The sequence below is a fragment of the Diadema antillarum genome, unplaced genomic scaffold (genome assembly GCF_040938485.1).
Source record: "Diadema antillarum isolate AM-2024a unplaced genomic scaffold, OU_Dant_1.0 seq00000384_RagTag, whole genome shotgun sequence".
Lineage (NCBI taxonomy): Eukaryota > Metazoa > Echinodermata > Echinoidea > Diadematoida > Diadematidae > Diadema > Diadema antillarum.
In genome coordinates, this window is record NW_027271382.1 from 1,003,191 (window position 1) to 1,017,166 (window position 13,976).

General features: G+C 38.2%; 1 protein-coding gene across 1 annotated transcript; it reads left to right on the forward strand.

Annotated features, from left to right (window-relative positions):
• Positions 1–439: 439 nt before the first annotated feature.
• Positions 440–10,343, forward strand: LOC139731746 (acetylcholinesterase-like). Its single transcript, XM_071642630.1, has 8 exons — positions 440–736; positions 3,170–3,329; positions 4,252–4,329; positions 5,337–5,455; positions 7,161–7,331; positions 8,007–8,632; positions 9,086–9,267; positions 10,225–10,343. The coding sequence occupies exons 1-8, from the start codon at positions 440–442 to the stop codon at positions 10,341–10,343; spliced, it is 1,752 nt and encodes a 583-aa protein (XP_071498731.1).
• The last annotated feature ends 3,633 nt before the right edge of the window (positions 10,344–13,976 follow it).

The following is a 13,976-nucleotide window of genomic DNA, read 5'->3' on the forward strand; positions in this document are numbered from 1 at the left end:
GACATTTTGGAGAAACTTTATCAGCCTCAAGTATTTACAAACTTCCACAGGTGTGTCTTAAAACGAAGGAAGTTTGTGCACAGAAGATTACGGTATCTGATCCCTGAGGCATAAATACTATCACATAAATCAAGAATCCACCCTATTGAACCCTGAACACTCCAAGACGACTTATGCGTGTTTTTGATGTAAATAGATACCATACTGTCATTTTAGAACGTTAAGCTATCGAGGATGCCAAGAAAAGTATCAGGTGTAGTGAGCACTTGATAAACTCACGCACGTGAGGTTATTAATATAATCTTCACTGCATCCTATGCGTCCACGGTGAGAGAAACGTTGTCTGCATCCATCTTTTTATACAAAAAGCAAAATGTTCAGATGCTATATTTCAGTTACTGTAACTTCTGGCCTTTTCCTGGCCTTTCTTCCACATACCATGGGTAATCAACCTTATGTGGACGTACCTGATTTCGGAACAATCTACGGCGAGTCTGTCCCCTACCGCCACGATTACCCCGACATCGACACAAACGTCAACATCTATCGCGGTATCCCCTACGCCAAAAACGCCTCCAACTACCGATTCATGAGGCCGGAGCCCAAGCTGACTCTCGACGATGGCGTCTTAAACGCAACGACTTCCGGAAGTATGTGCTGGCAACTTCCCGATATGACTACTCCGGGTCAAAGCGAAGATTGCTTGTTTCTAGATGTCTGGACTCCCAGTCCTCAGGTAAATCGCTGTGTTGTTCGAGGGCTTTTTCACTTATGTTAAGACACAGTTCGTTATTCCGAAGGTTCGTGATTTCCAAATTTCGTTCATCCGAAAACGAAATAGGTTCTTAATTTGCTTCTTGTGTTCATTTTCGGAAGAACGACCTTTATTTCATTCTCGGATTAAGGATGGTTTGGAATAAAGAACCTTATAACAGGTCCAGATTAACAAATCCTTGGAATAACCAGGGAGATGGAAATTCCACCTCCAAATTTCAATTTCGGACTAACGAACCTAGGGGATGACGAATCTTTGGAATAACGCGACAAATGTTCGGATTGACGAACCCTATTTCACTTACGGATTAACGAACATCTAGGTATATGGACTTGATGTGTTTCAGCATATCAAACCTTCGGAATAACGAAAATCACCCGTGCTGTAGATATTAAATACTGATTTATTAAGTATAGAACGACACGCGTCTTGTAATCGTTTAATCATTTCATCAAGCTCGTAACAAAAGAAACGCAAAATACAAAAAAAAGTATATTCAGAATGGCATTTTTTAAAATGTGTGTCACACTGTTTCACAGTTTTAATTCATTGTCATGAAGATAGTCTTCTGACTTACTCTTGTATACTCTCGTATAGTCTTGAAAGTCAGAAGTTGTTTATTCTTTCCTTGCACTGTTAAACGATACCATTCCGAATATGAAAAGAGAGAAGCAATGGTAACTACTCTGACATAGTCTGTCTGTCATTAGTGTGTAAATTATGATGATAAATCATGAAGAAAATACGAATTCAATACATGTTCATTTTTTAGCATAATGAAAGGGCACTTTACTTGCCTCTCAGAAAGTGAGAGAAATGACATTACTCCTTCACATTATTGTAGTAATAAGTTAAAGGAATTAATATTATGTGTTTTTCATAAAATATGAAATCTTGTGGAATTATCTGTGTCGTAGTCTAGGTCGTAGTCTTGTCATCCAGTTATGGAGGCAAATTCATTTAACCAAAACTAAAAAGCCCGGTCACACGGCGCTTTACGGCTTAATCACGGCCAAAACACGTCAAAAAGTGGTCTCCCGTGAAGCAGACGATGTTGTTCGCGTTGATGTCGAGTTTAAGACGAGCTACGGTCGATTTATAGACGTGGCAGGATGCGGGGAAAAAATCGGAACGGCGTCGGACGCGGTAAAAAGTTTTGAACTGCTCAAAATTTTATTCCGCGGACAACCACGGGCGGCACACGTGATAAAGACGTGCAACACACGTGAAATATACATGATAATCCGTGTTCTGGCAGTAATTAAAACTTAGAGAGATACGGTAAGACGCGAAAGTTTAGCGGTCTGTCACGGGCAGAGCACGGTCATCTGACGCGTGTTCCACGTTGGTATCACGGGAAATAGCGCGTGTTTAGCGGCTTATCACTGACAAATGGATTTTTCCGCGTACATACACGTGGCTGGACGTGATTAGCCGTGCTTTATAGGCAGTGCTTCAGCAGTGGAACAGCCGCCAACGGCCATACCCCGTACAAAGCACGGTCAAACCAAAATTGACCAAAAAAATACCACTTACGACCACGTCCACCAGATTTTCATAACTTTATGTACGTGATTTAGACGTGGAGTGCTGTGTGACCGGGGCTTAAAAGACTGTATAACTTTCGAATGGTTTGTCAAATGTTCCTCAAACTTCACGGATATGTCCTAGCATGGACCTGGTGCAGTTCAAGGATCTATACTGATATTGCTGTATTCACCCAAACCACATATCAGTGGCCGATCGGGGGGGGGGGGGGGGGGGGGCGATGGGGCGCCCCCTTTTTTTCAATAAAAGAAACTAAAATTAAAAATGAAAGGGGCGCGTGCACACCCCTTTAACTTTCGTAAAGAGGAAAATTGCCCAGAATCATTTTTCTTTTTCTTTTTTCTTTTTTTTTTTTTTTTGCTTGTCAGGCCTATGGGCTGTCGTATCTTCAAGCTATATGCTTCTGCATTCACACTCCCAATACATGCGCCATAATTCAGTCAGATCAGTTGATTCACTTTGTCCCGAGTGGTTCCCAATTGACGTGTTCTCAATTCTTTTCTTTAATCTGTACACGTATATCTCAGTTACGTTCGGATGTACACACTGTATGTTTTATTGTCTTGAAAACAAAAACAAATGACTGTATTTCATTTGTAACATATATTTAATGCAGAAAATTTCGAATGAAATCATCTGAATTGAATTGAATTGAAACCCGGAAGTGACGACAAAATTGCACGGGAGCCCCTCTTTGCCCCCCCCCCCCCCTTTACGGAATTCCTGGATCCGCCCCTGCATATACATGTACATGTATAATATATATATATAATGTATATATTTATATATATTTAATATACATTTCTCTCCCCTCCCCCCTTCCTCCTTTGCTCTTTCACTGGATAGCCAACCGACGCACCTGTCATGGTGTGGATTCACGGTGGTGCCTTCCTCTTTGGTTCTGGTTCCAGTACTGGTTATGACGGTCACATGTACTGCGCCGAACATGGCATTATCTTCGTCGCCATCAATTACAGACTTAACGGTTTCGGTTTCCTCTCTACTGGTATATAATACCCTTTGCTCTTGTTTCTTTGTTTGTGTTTTCATATCTTCAGATTAGTGTCTGTTGCGATAGTAATGATAGTAAAAAGAAATGTGACAAAATAGCAACAACTATAGAGTAGGGATCAACACTTTTTTTTTTCTCTCTGGTGGTCCATATAGTTGAGGCTAAATTTTTGGTGGCCAGAAAAAAGAAATGTAGTAGCCCGAAATAAAAGGAAATATAAGATTTCTTTCTATTATAATTCTAGCTGCCCGATCGGACTATCAAGATTATAACCTTGTTGGAAATTAGGTGGCCAGACATCAATTTTAAGTGGCCCAGAGTAACCGGGCCACCACTGTCGAGCTCTTTCTATAGTAATAACATGGTGGTCTCACTTATCCGTGAAGCATCTTCAGTCTTAGCATATCGTCACTCCCAACGACCGGTGTGACTAGCTTAGCATTGCAAGGTAGCCATTGACTACACCTAGGTCCAGAGAGAAATCAAACCTTTGTTTGAAGGGTGTCAGAGATTTGGACTAATGATTTCTTGTTAAAACGTTTAGAATCTTATCGACGATACCAAATTAACTTCATTTAAATTACTACGCTGTATTTTGCCACTACTTCAATGTATCCCCATCTGTTTCACCAAACGTCACAAGACTATATAGAACTCTGTGTTTGATTATGATTTGCTCTCTACGTTAAGTTCTCAACAGTGAGACCAAGAGAACAGCATGTTTACATACAACACATGTGTATTTACAATACATACGTTTATCATTCTTAGTTTCCGTGTTATCACATTACTTGTATTAATTACGATCTCTATCGCAATGATTAATACCACATTTATCGGTTTCATACACTTTTGCTCTTTAATACACTACTGTCGTTGTATTCGTATAGATATATATAATATTATTACGTTGAAGGTGATACTGTTCTTCCTGGAATGTACGGTATGTTCGACCAGCTGGAGGCGTTGAAGTGGGTGAAAAGCAACATTCACGGTGAGAACAAATTTCTCATTTTTTAAGTCTGTGTTTTTACAGTTTTTTATAGTTTTTATTCATAGTTCATCCGTTCGCGTTTTATGGAGGAGTCCCCCCATGAGACCGACACCCACGAGTCATGCAGCCCATGAGTTGACATTGAAAAAGAAAAAGAAAAAAGGTCAATGAGTCATACAGCCGACGAGTCGCACATACAAACCTTGAGTTCGACACTATAGGCAAATAAGGCCCATAAGTTCGACACTAGGTAAAAACACTCCACGAGTTCGACATTACAACACGGGGCTTAATGTGTCTCTCTCGTCAGGTCCTGGGCCTGGCTTGTTTGGTGTCGAAATCATAGGCTGTATGACTCATGGGCTGTATTATATGATTGATTGGTGTCGAACTCGTGACGTGCACCCGTTATAGATGCTCCGATTTTTTCTTTTGTTTTTACGCTTGTTTGTAACTTTCTAGCAAATCTGTCGTTAAAACCTCCGTCTGATCCAACTTGGAGTCCATTGGTTGTTGCTAGGTAGTGGACAACGAAGGATATGCTTACTGGTTGCAGGAAAATTGAAGACAAATGTTGTTCTTGTCAATGGAAAAAAAAATGCTCAAGGTTTGTTTGTTTTTTCGTAATCCAAGTATTGTGTCCATTAAGAAAGTGGTGATGTTTTTAGGAGCTTTTTACAGTCAGCAGGGAAGAATATTTAACTTTTTATATACATTATAAATTCGTCAATGGTGTCATGTAAGGATTCTTGGAAACAGGTAAATGATTGACTGAAATGTACAGCATTATTTTTGTTGAAAATACAAAATGAAGACGTGCAGGTGTCATTTTTATGCATTATAAGATTTCACGTAGGCTAAATGCCGTTCAAGAGACAAATCAACCAAATCTAAATGTAAACGAAATCCACGAGGGCATTGCCATAAGCAGTAGGTGCTTGACAAAGATAATGGCCTTTGTCTATACATTTCACACCCAAAGTCATGCCCCGATTCTTCACTTCTAGCCTTTGGCGGTAATCCCGACGAGGTGACTATTTTTGGACAGAGCGCCGGTGGCGGCAGCGTGGGTCTGCACTTGCTGTCGCCTGAGAGCGCGGGATACTTCAACCGAGCAATCCTAATCGTATGTTCATAAATAAAATTAGTCTCGTTAAGTTTAACTTTTAATGTCAATGTATATGGAGACCGGGACATTGTTGATAACAACATATTATGTTAGAAATGCATTGTATTTCCTTTTTCTCTGTTTTAATTGCACCCGTGTGATAGCATGAAATATGATACTGAATTCTGATATTGCACACAATGGCACGTCATGACCCTCTACATGGGATATTAAACATCCTCTATAGACAAAGATGAAAAGAAACCACTACTTTTCGTCATTTTGGTATCGCATGATATTGATTGCATTGATCGTATTACACTTCCTACATAATGATTTAGGCGTATCGTTTACCCCATAATTTCAATGTATTGTCATTATATTCATACCTTTACCATACATTGCAGAAAAAAAAAATTATCTTCCGAAATTTGAGAAATAGAAAATTGACATCCAAATCGAAATTTGGCGATGCAACCATAGAAGAAAGTGGCTAATTTCGTTGGGTTTCGAATTCTGCAGTGCAAATAAACGAATAGGCGAATGGAGGGTGTGTCGGCAAAAAAGTTCGGGACATTGTCATTAGTAGACTGGGTCACGGATTGTGATCACCACTTCTTGTTCATCGATAACTGTGCTCAATTAGAAGTGTTTGAATCTAGATAACCACGCTCAATCAACTAAAGTGCATGTTGATAAGGATTTATTCGAGTGTAACACTGTTATCAGTCGGAGTTTATTGGTACCTTTCTGCGTGTGTATGCGTGCGTGTCTGATAAAGTCCAATTTTTAGGGCACGTAAATAAAACTTGATGGGGAACACAGCAAAACATACGACTTCAAACAACTACTATAGTAATGTCGCGCTAAGAATGACAAGGTATGACTATAAATGTGCAATTATACATTTGGATGCAGTCGTGGATTATGCAATCCGTGTATATAAAGATAGATTAAAAACAAGGAAGATTATATTAATCTGTAAACATGAACCTAAATCTGGTGATGTCAAATGGTCCAGACATTGATTTTGTTTCCAGTAATTGCATCTCTATAATCATGTAAGTTATTCCAGTATTGCATGTTGTTGTTGTTGTCGTTGTTGTTGTTGTTGTTGTTGTCGTCGTCGTTGTTGTTAAGTTGTTTTCATCATATTCAGACACAATCGTCGCTTCTTAAATGCGATTGCTGTCAGAGAAGCAGGGATGAATCTCAATTAAGATAGAAATGAACGCATAAAAGAAAGTTCCAAATTAATAGGCCAGTGAAGTAAATTATCTTCTCATGCAGACGGATATACTAAACTCTCTGCTTGAATTCCTGTCTACCAACAGGGAGGGTGGGATTTGAGACCTCCCTCATGTCTGATCAAGCATGGGTAGACATCATACGTACACACCCTACTGTGTGATAGGATTCTTGAAACCCAAACTTGGTTCATTATAAGTCATTACTATTGAGCCTACACTCTACAAGCTCCTGCATAGTTTTAATAATAGGTTCCTCATTACGTACGCGTATTCATATTTGCTTACTATATATCTAGCGTTTGTTTATATCCATCTCAAATTGGCTATTCTGTGTTATTCTTCTCCTATGAAATCATATAGAAGGTAAGATACCTGTATGAAATGTTGAATATGGAACAATAAAAAATGATATAAAAAGAAGAAAATACGACATTGAGCTGTGACTATACATCGTCCGCCTCGGGTTCTTTCAGAGCGGTACGGCTACCAGCCCCTGGGCGGTTGAGACCGACGGGCAGAAGGCGCGGGACGATGCCTTTGCTGTCGGCAGGATGGCTGGCTGCGGAGACGTGTCTTCTAGCCAGGAGATTGTCACCTGCCTACGGGGTGTTCCGGAGGAGGAGCTCGTTCTGGCTATGAACGCGGTACGAAACCAAATCAAACCATCCGGACACGACAACTCTGAAAAATACCCTGAACATAGTGAACTCACACCATTTACCACTTGATCCTGTAGAGGAGTGGAAGGGAAGGTTTATAGAAAAATTCTAATTCTGATTTATTTCAATTGTAACGACACCTTTCCATATTCATATAATGGTCTGTGTTTTATAATTGTCATAATCAATATCACTATTGTTATTGCAATTCATAATAGAACTACGAAACATCCGTCATCATAGTTATCAGTCTTGTCATCGCAATATTTATGCATTTTAATGATCTTGGTTATGTTACATTACTGAATTGAGTTCTTCGAAAAAGTGTGCTTGCGATCAAATCACCAAGTTGATGATTATGGGAATCAAAACGATATTACATAACTTATCTGTATGAGACGATGTTTTAGCTATCAAAATTCACCGCGTGTTATAGTGTAGAATATTACGCGGATACGAGTAGCACTGTACACGAGTAAAATTTTGAACCGTGGTAGTTCCCTCACTCATTAGTTTAATGTACGTTCTTTGTATTGGATCATATTGTGGTCACTAACATTGATTGCTTATAAGAATATGTCACAGCGCTACAACAACTTTAGATAGGACTATAAAGTCGTCTATTCAGGCAGTACTCTTGCTCGTATTTTGTTTCCGCAGGTCATGCTCACGACGACTCACGTCATTCCATTGGTGCCTACCGTTGATGGCGCTTTCCTGCCAGACGACCCCGTCGAGCTCGTCAGACGGAGAGAGTTTAACATGTGCCCGATCATGGTGGGCACGACGAAAGACGACGGAAGCCTCGTTGCCTCTAGGGCATTTCCGGCGAAGGTCCCCTTCGAAGATCCCTCCATCGATGAGGCAGAGTTGAGAGAGTCATTTCTACAATTCACCTACACGTACTCCAATGACGTCATCGTCGACGCCATGATGCAGCAGTACGTGGACTGGACCGTTGCCGACGACCCCGAGGCAAACTTCTTCTACTACTACATGGACGCCGAGACAGACGAGGCTTTCGCCTGCCCGGCCGATGGCTGGGCCAGGGCGTACGCCGAGATCGGCCAGGACGTGTACTACTACCAGTTCACCCATTACCCGAACACATCCGCCTGGAGTGGGGATGGGTGGCCGTGGAAGGGTGTGGCTCATGGAGAGGACTTACAATTCATATTTGGTTTTCACTTCAACCCTGCATACGATAGATGGGACGACATGCCACAGAAGGAGATTGAGCTATCATTGGACATCATCCGATACTACGCAAACTTTGCCAAGACTGGGTGAGGCTCTCCTGACCTGTCCGTCGTCATTTTCAACGTGTTTTCGCTTTTAAGTGGTTTGGCTTTGTTTTCTTTTGTTTTTAACTTTTGTTATGTTCCCGTTACAATGATAGCTGGAGAAAAGCAATTTACATAATGTCTGTTCTAATATGAGCATAGGCCTACATCACTTTATATTAATTATTCGTAGAACATTTCGCTCTGTACAATTAATGTATAAACATAAGCACAAAGAGACACACGTACATAATTACTTTTAAATCCATTAAATGCCTGTGGTATATGACTGTGATTTCTGAATCCTATAAAAAAAGTGTTTTGATGGTAGTGAGCTTCTGGTAGTAAAAAAAGTTCAATTTTGAAAGCTAAGCTCAATCGTCATTTTCTAAATGTACATTATCAAGATGCATACCTTTAATTCCATGATGATTTTTTTTCTTCTTGTCATTAAAGGAACCCGAATCTTAACATGTCTGGCGGCACACCAGATACCTCCTCCAAGTCCTGGCCCGCGTTTACTCTCCCAGACCTTGAGTATAAGATCCTGGACCTGAACCTCAGCAATGGCCGCGCCTTGAAAGCTGAGACGTGCCACTTCTGGAATGAATACCTGCCGAGCCTAGTTAGCCATACAAGTACGAGAGTGACAATATCTCTTGAAACAAAACAAACAAAAGGAAACGAATTAGTCTGGAAAGATAATCCATCCAGACTTGCTAATGCATCTTAGTTTCTTTGTTTTATTTCTTCTTATATACTGGGTATACCGTTAATCATGGTGAAAATGATCAGTCTGATCTTTTAGCTTAAAAACAATGGACTCCATGAGTGGAGCTTGGTATGGACTATCCAGCCATCTTGTAAGATGGAAAATAAAACAAAAATAACAAACAAATCCATCATTCCAATGTCGTGCCATTCTCCGAGTTAGATAAGAAAGCATTAAAGAGCAATCCCAAAAATAAGCCAAGTTAACTCGTGAAAAACGATTTAACTAATGTCATATTCCACTGACTACTTCCTTCACTAATGGTAATGTAATGACTGAAACCAGGGGAAAGGCCTCGGCACACCGAGCACGGTAACGGCAACGGTCCGGTTTGTTGCTATGGTGCGCCAAAAGAAACCATGTTTGGTTCTGTTAAAATATCACTTCCCCGCTTAAAACTTTGTTACGGAATAATCTTCAACTGGTGATTTTGTTGTTCTCGATTTTGACATAAGAATAATTTTTGTGGTGATTTTGTATCAAATTATTGTTTGTTTGTTAAGACCTAGTTCCTTTTGGCGCATCATATATATAGCAAAAAACAACAACAACAAACAAACAAAAAACAAAAACGGACTGTTGCCGTTACCATGCTCGGTGTGCCGAGACCTGAACAGTCATGATCACCTGTGCGTTCGTTCGATCACCAGTGCGTTCGTTCGTTCGTTCGTTTGTTTGTTTTTTCATTGATATCTTGCGTGATTTTTGTTTTTTAGTGTTTCAGTTTTCTTTGTTTGTGTTCTTTTGTCGAGTTTTAGCAGTTCACGACTTGAACAACGATCAGAGAGAAAAATGCTTCATTTATACTGTCTGTTTGTTTCAGTGGACATGCCGGAATTGGAACAGCAGTGGCGGGAAGACTATGAACAATGGAAGACGGTAGACATGGTTGCCTGGCAAGATGCGTTTGAAGACTACAAAGCTAACACACCACCCTGTTAATAAGATGTCTGGGATTGGCGTATGTTGTATGTCGAGTAACAAAGTGCCACACAATGCATCTACATAAAGAAAAAAAAACATACATTTTCGTGGTGATCTGAGTGATCTTAATGGACGTCCTCTTTTTATAGTATGATTGAAGTTATCTAAAAGGGTTGTTATGACAAAGTGTGGAAATAAATGAAATTTATTTAGCATGTAAACAGTCATGGTAGGCCTTGCATATTATGTCCGTGTGAACGAAAACGGGAAGAATTGCCCCCATAAGTTATTCTTAATAACAGTGATAGAACTGTTCGTTTATTTTTGAGAGGAGTGCAATATAACTTTTATGCACGAAAAGAAGAGAATTCGTTTCACTGTTGGCAAAAAAAAAAGGCACCTACAACAACTAGAGGTATAGCTATCTGAAAATATTTGGACTTCATTGTATAAATGCGGATGAATGATGGATCATTTTGTGTAATGCTGCGTTTTCTGCATGTTACTATATGATTTGATGAAGTTTTTCTTTTATAATATCTATGCTTATAATAATTATATGCCGATGAAATTACACACATAAGTGTTGGTGGAGAGGCGCAGAAATTCTGCAATTTAGCAGAAATGTATTGGTCTTGGTCATACAATCTGATTTGGGGGTTTCTTGATTTTATCACACCAGCCTTTATCTACTGCGAGCGTAGATGGCGCCACTATAGAAACATATCCAGTCATTGTTGTTGACACACTATAGCAAATGAAATGGATCGGCCCTTGCCCCATCACTTTGTCGTATCAAAGATATTTGAATAATCAAAGATTACTGGAATAAACCGAGAATCTCTCTATTCTAAAAAGAAGTCATGCAATCTCGGTGAGAAGTAATTAGCTGCCTGCTGTTGATTATAGGGTACATCTCTCTACATAATACACCTCATTTGGAGACTATTATAGTCATGCGTTCCCTTCAGTTTGGACGAATTCTTCTCTTTCGGTGTAGCTTGAGAAAACGTGTGCAAATTTTGATTGGATCCGTATTCTTCTATTAACCGACTTCAGAGCGAAGTGTGAAGTATGAACCGAAGAAAAACCCCAGCTAAACAGAACAAATGAAATAGAAAACACTCAGACTTCAGGACGGAGGTAACTAGTTTACTTGGATATGAAAAAAAGAAGACATTGCATTCTTCCTGTATCTTTGTAAAGATATTCTAATTAATTTTTTTTTTCAAGACGTGTGCCTACTGTGTAAAATTATTTTAACAAACATCAGACCTTTCCTTTACTCTCCCGTCCAAGGCATGAGCTGGACTCAGAAAAAAAAATTGTTTGTTATGGTAGTCGATAGAGAAAATGTTTCCAATGCTGACGTCTTTTCTTTCTTTCTTTCTTTTTTACAATGGCATACAATGGAAGAATTAGTGCAAGAATTGGCGATTTGTAGATATAAGCAATATTGATTTGGATTCTAGGCCCTACACTGAAATGTACACAGCGTTACTTATTAAAGATGTTTGTTCTTATATGAGATGCTGTATGTTGATTCCAGCGCAAATTCATTGTACAGTATATCAGCATTTTCCTGTTTTTTATAGCGTGCTGATAAATTCAATTCAATTTCAATTCAATACTATTCATTTCCATCATCAAGAGAAATAATCCTTAAAAGTATGCATTTGTCGATTTATGATATTGACCAATTTAAAAAAAATAGAGATCATGAGATATAATACAATATTAGGCCCTACTTACAAACAGTTATAATTATATCGTCGAGAAAATAATGCATACTTTGCAATAGAAACGAAGGATAAATTAAAGCAATGGAAAAGAGTGTCTATCAAAAAGCAAAGCTTGTACACGTAGATCACTCGAGAAATAAATAAATATATATATGCTCTAACATTTGATGTAGATAGGTTGTGAGATAACAATATGAATTCTTGTCATATAGTATACATGTATATACATCAATTTTCTTCGCAGTGTGTTTCATCAAATTGCCGGGAAAAGAAAGCATGAAATCTGACTTTCAATTCAAGACCATGTAATCCAGACATTGTCAGAAAGCGCAGTTGTTAATTCAGATGAATGAAGGAAAAGAAAGAGTTGAAAATTACTTTGAAAAAGAATAAAAAATGACGTTTGTATAGTTGAATTATAAATATACAGAAAGATTAAAGGGAACAGAGAGAGAGAGAGAGAGAGAGAGAGGGAGAGAGAGAGATGGAGAGGGAGAGAGGGGGAGGGAGAGAGAAGGAGAGAGATTTTAGACTTTATGTCTGCAAAATATCGAAGAAAGCAACGTTTTCTATATCAGGACACACTAATAACCCGCTTATTGTTTGATTGATTGATTGATTGATATCATTTGATTTCTGAATGTTTTTTTTATACATAAATGAAATACAAAGTCAATTCAACAAACTAATTGAGCACAGTATAATTTGAAATTGACAGTTAAAACAGATAAATGATTGATTCAAATGTCCAACATTTTTTTTAATAAAACAATGCAAAATGAAAAAAAAAAACAGGCATTGTTTTACGCATGATACGTTATGTTACTTTTTTGTATGCAACTCCATCAGCATGCATGTTGATATGTATGGCTATATCCATATATAAAATATATATATATATATATATATATATATATATATATACATGATATATATTGGAGGCCTTGGAGTGGTTCAGGAGTTACCTCTCTGATCGTAAACAGTATGTTTTTCTATCTGGTCAAAACTCTTGCAACCAATCTGTCACCTGTGGTGTTCCTCAGGGTAGTTTACTGGGACCTCTTTTATTCATTTTGTATATAAATGATATAATAAAAAATGCTTCTAATATTTTATCTTTTGTACTTTTTGCTGATGACTCTAATGTTTTTCTTTCTCATTCAGATCCTCATATTTTGGTGGATTTGTTAAATTCTGAATTAAAGAGATTGTTATGTTGGATAAGGTCAAATAAGTTGTCTATAAATCTTCTTAAAACTAAATGTATATTATTTAGTAATACTTTAAATAATCTTCCTAATAATATAAAAATAGATGATATAGTTATAGATGAAGTTGCATCAATGAAGTTTTTAGGTTTGGTTATTGACAATAAACTTTCATGGAAGTCACATATTGATAGTATTTGTCACACAATATCTCGAAATATTGGTGTTATTAATAGAGTTAAATATTATTTTTCTATTCCCACCCTTTTAATGTTATATTCAGCTTTGATTTTACCTTATTTGAATTATGGCATCATAGCTTGGGGGAACACACATCCATCATATCTCGACAGACTGTCCCGTCTCCAGAAAAAAGTTCTTCGAATAATTTGTCATGTTTCTTGGAGAGCCCACACCGATGTTTTATTTTCTGAAAACAAAATTTTAAAGATAACTGATATTTATTATTATTGTCTTGGCCAATTTATGTATAAACTTTCTAATAATTTGTTGCCGTCTGTCTTCACAAGCATGTTTGCGAGAAACCGCTCGTTCCATAAATATCCAACTCGTCACTCAGATGAATTCCATCTGCCTTTAACTAGAACAATGTTTACACAATCTATATTTACATTTGCTGGACCTAAATATTGGAACAACCTTTCTAACAGTTTGAGGACATCTCCAAGTTTAAGTTCCTT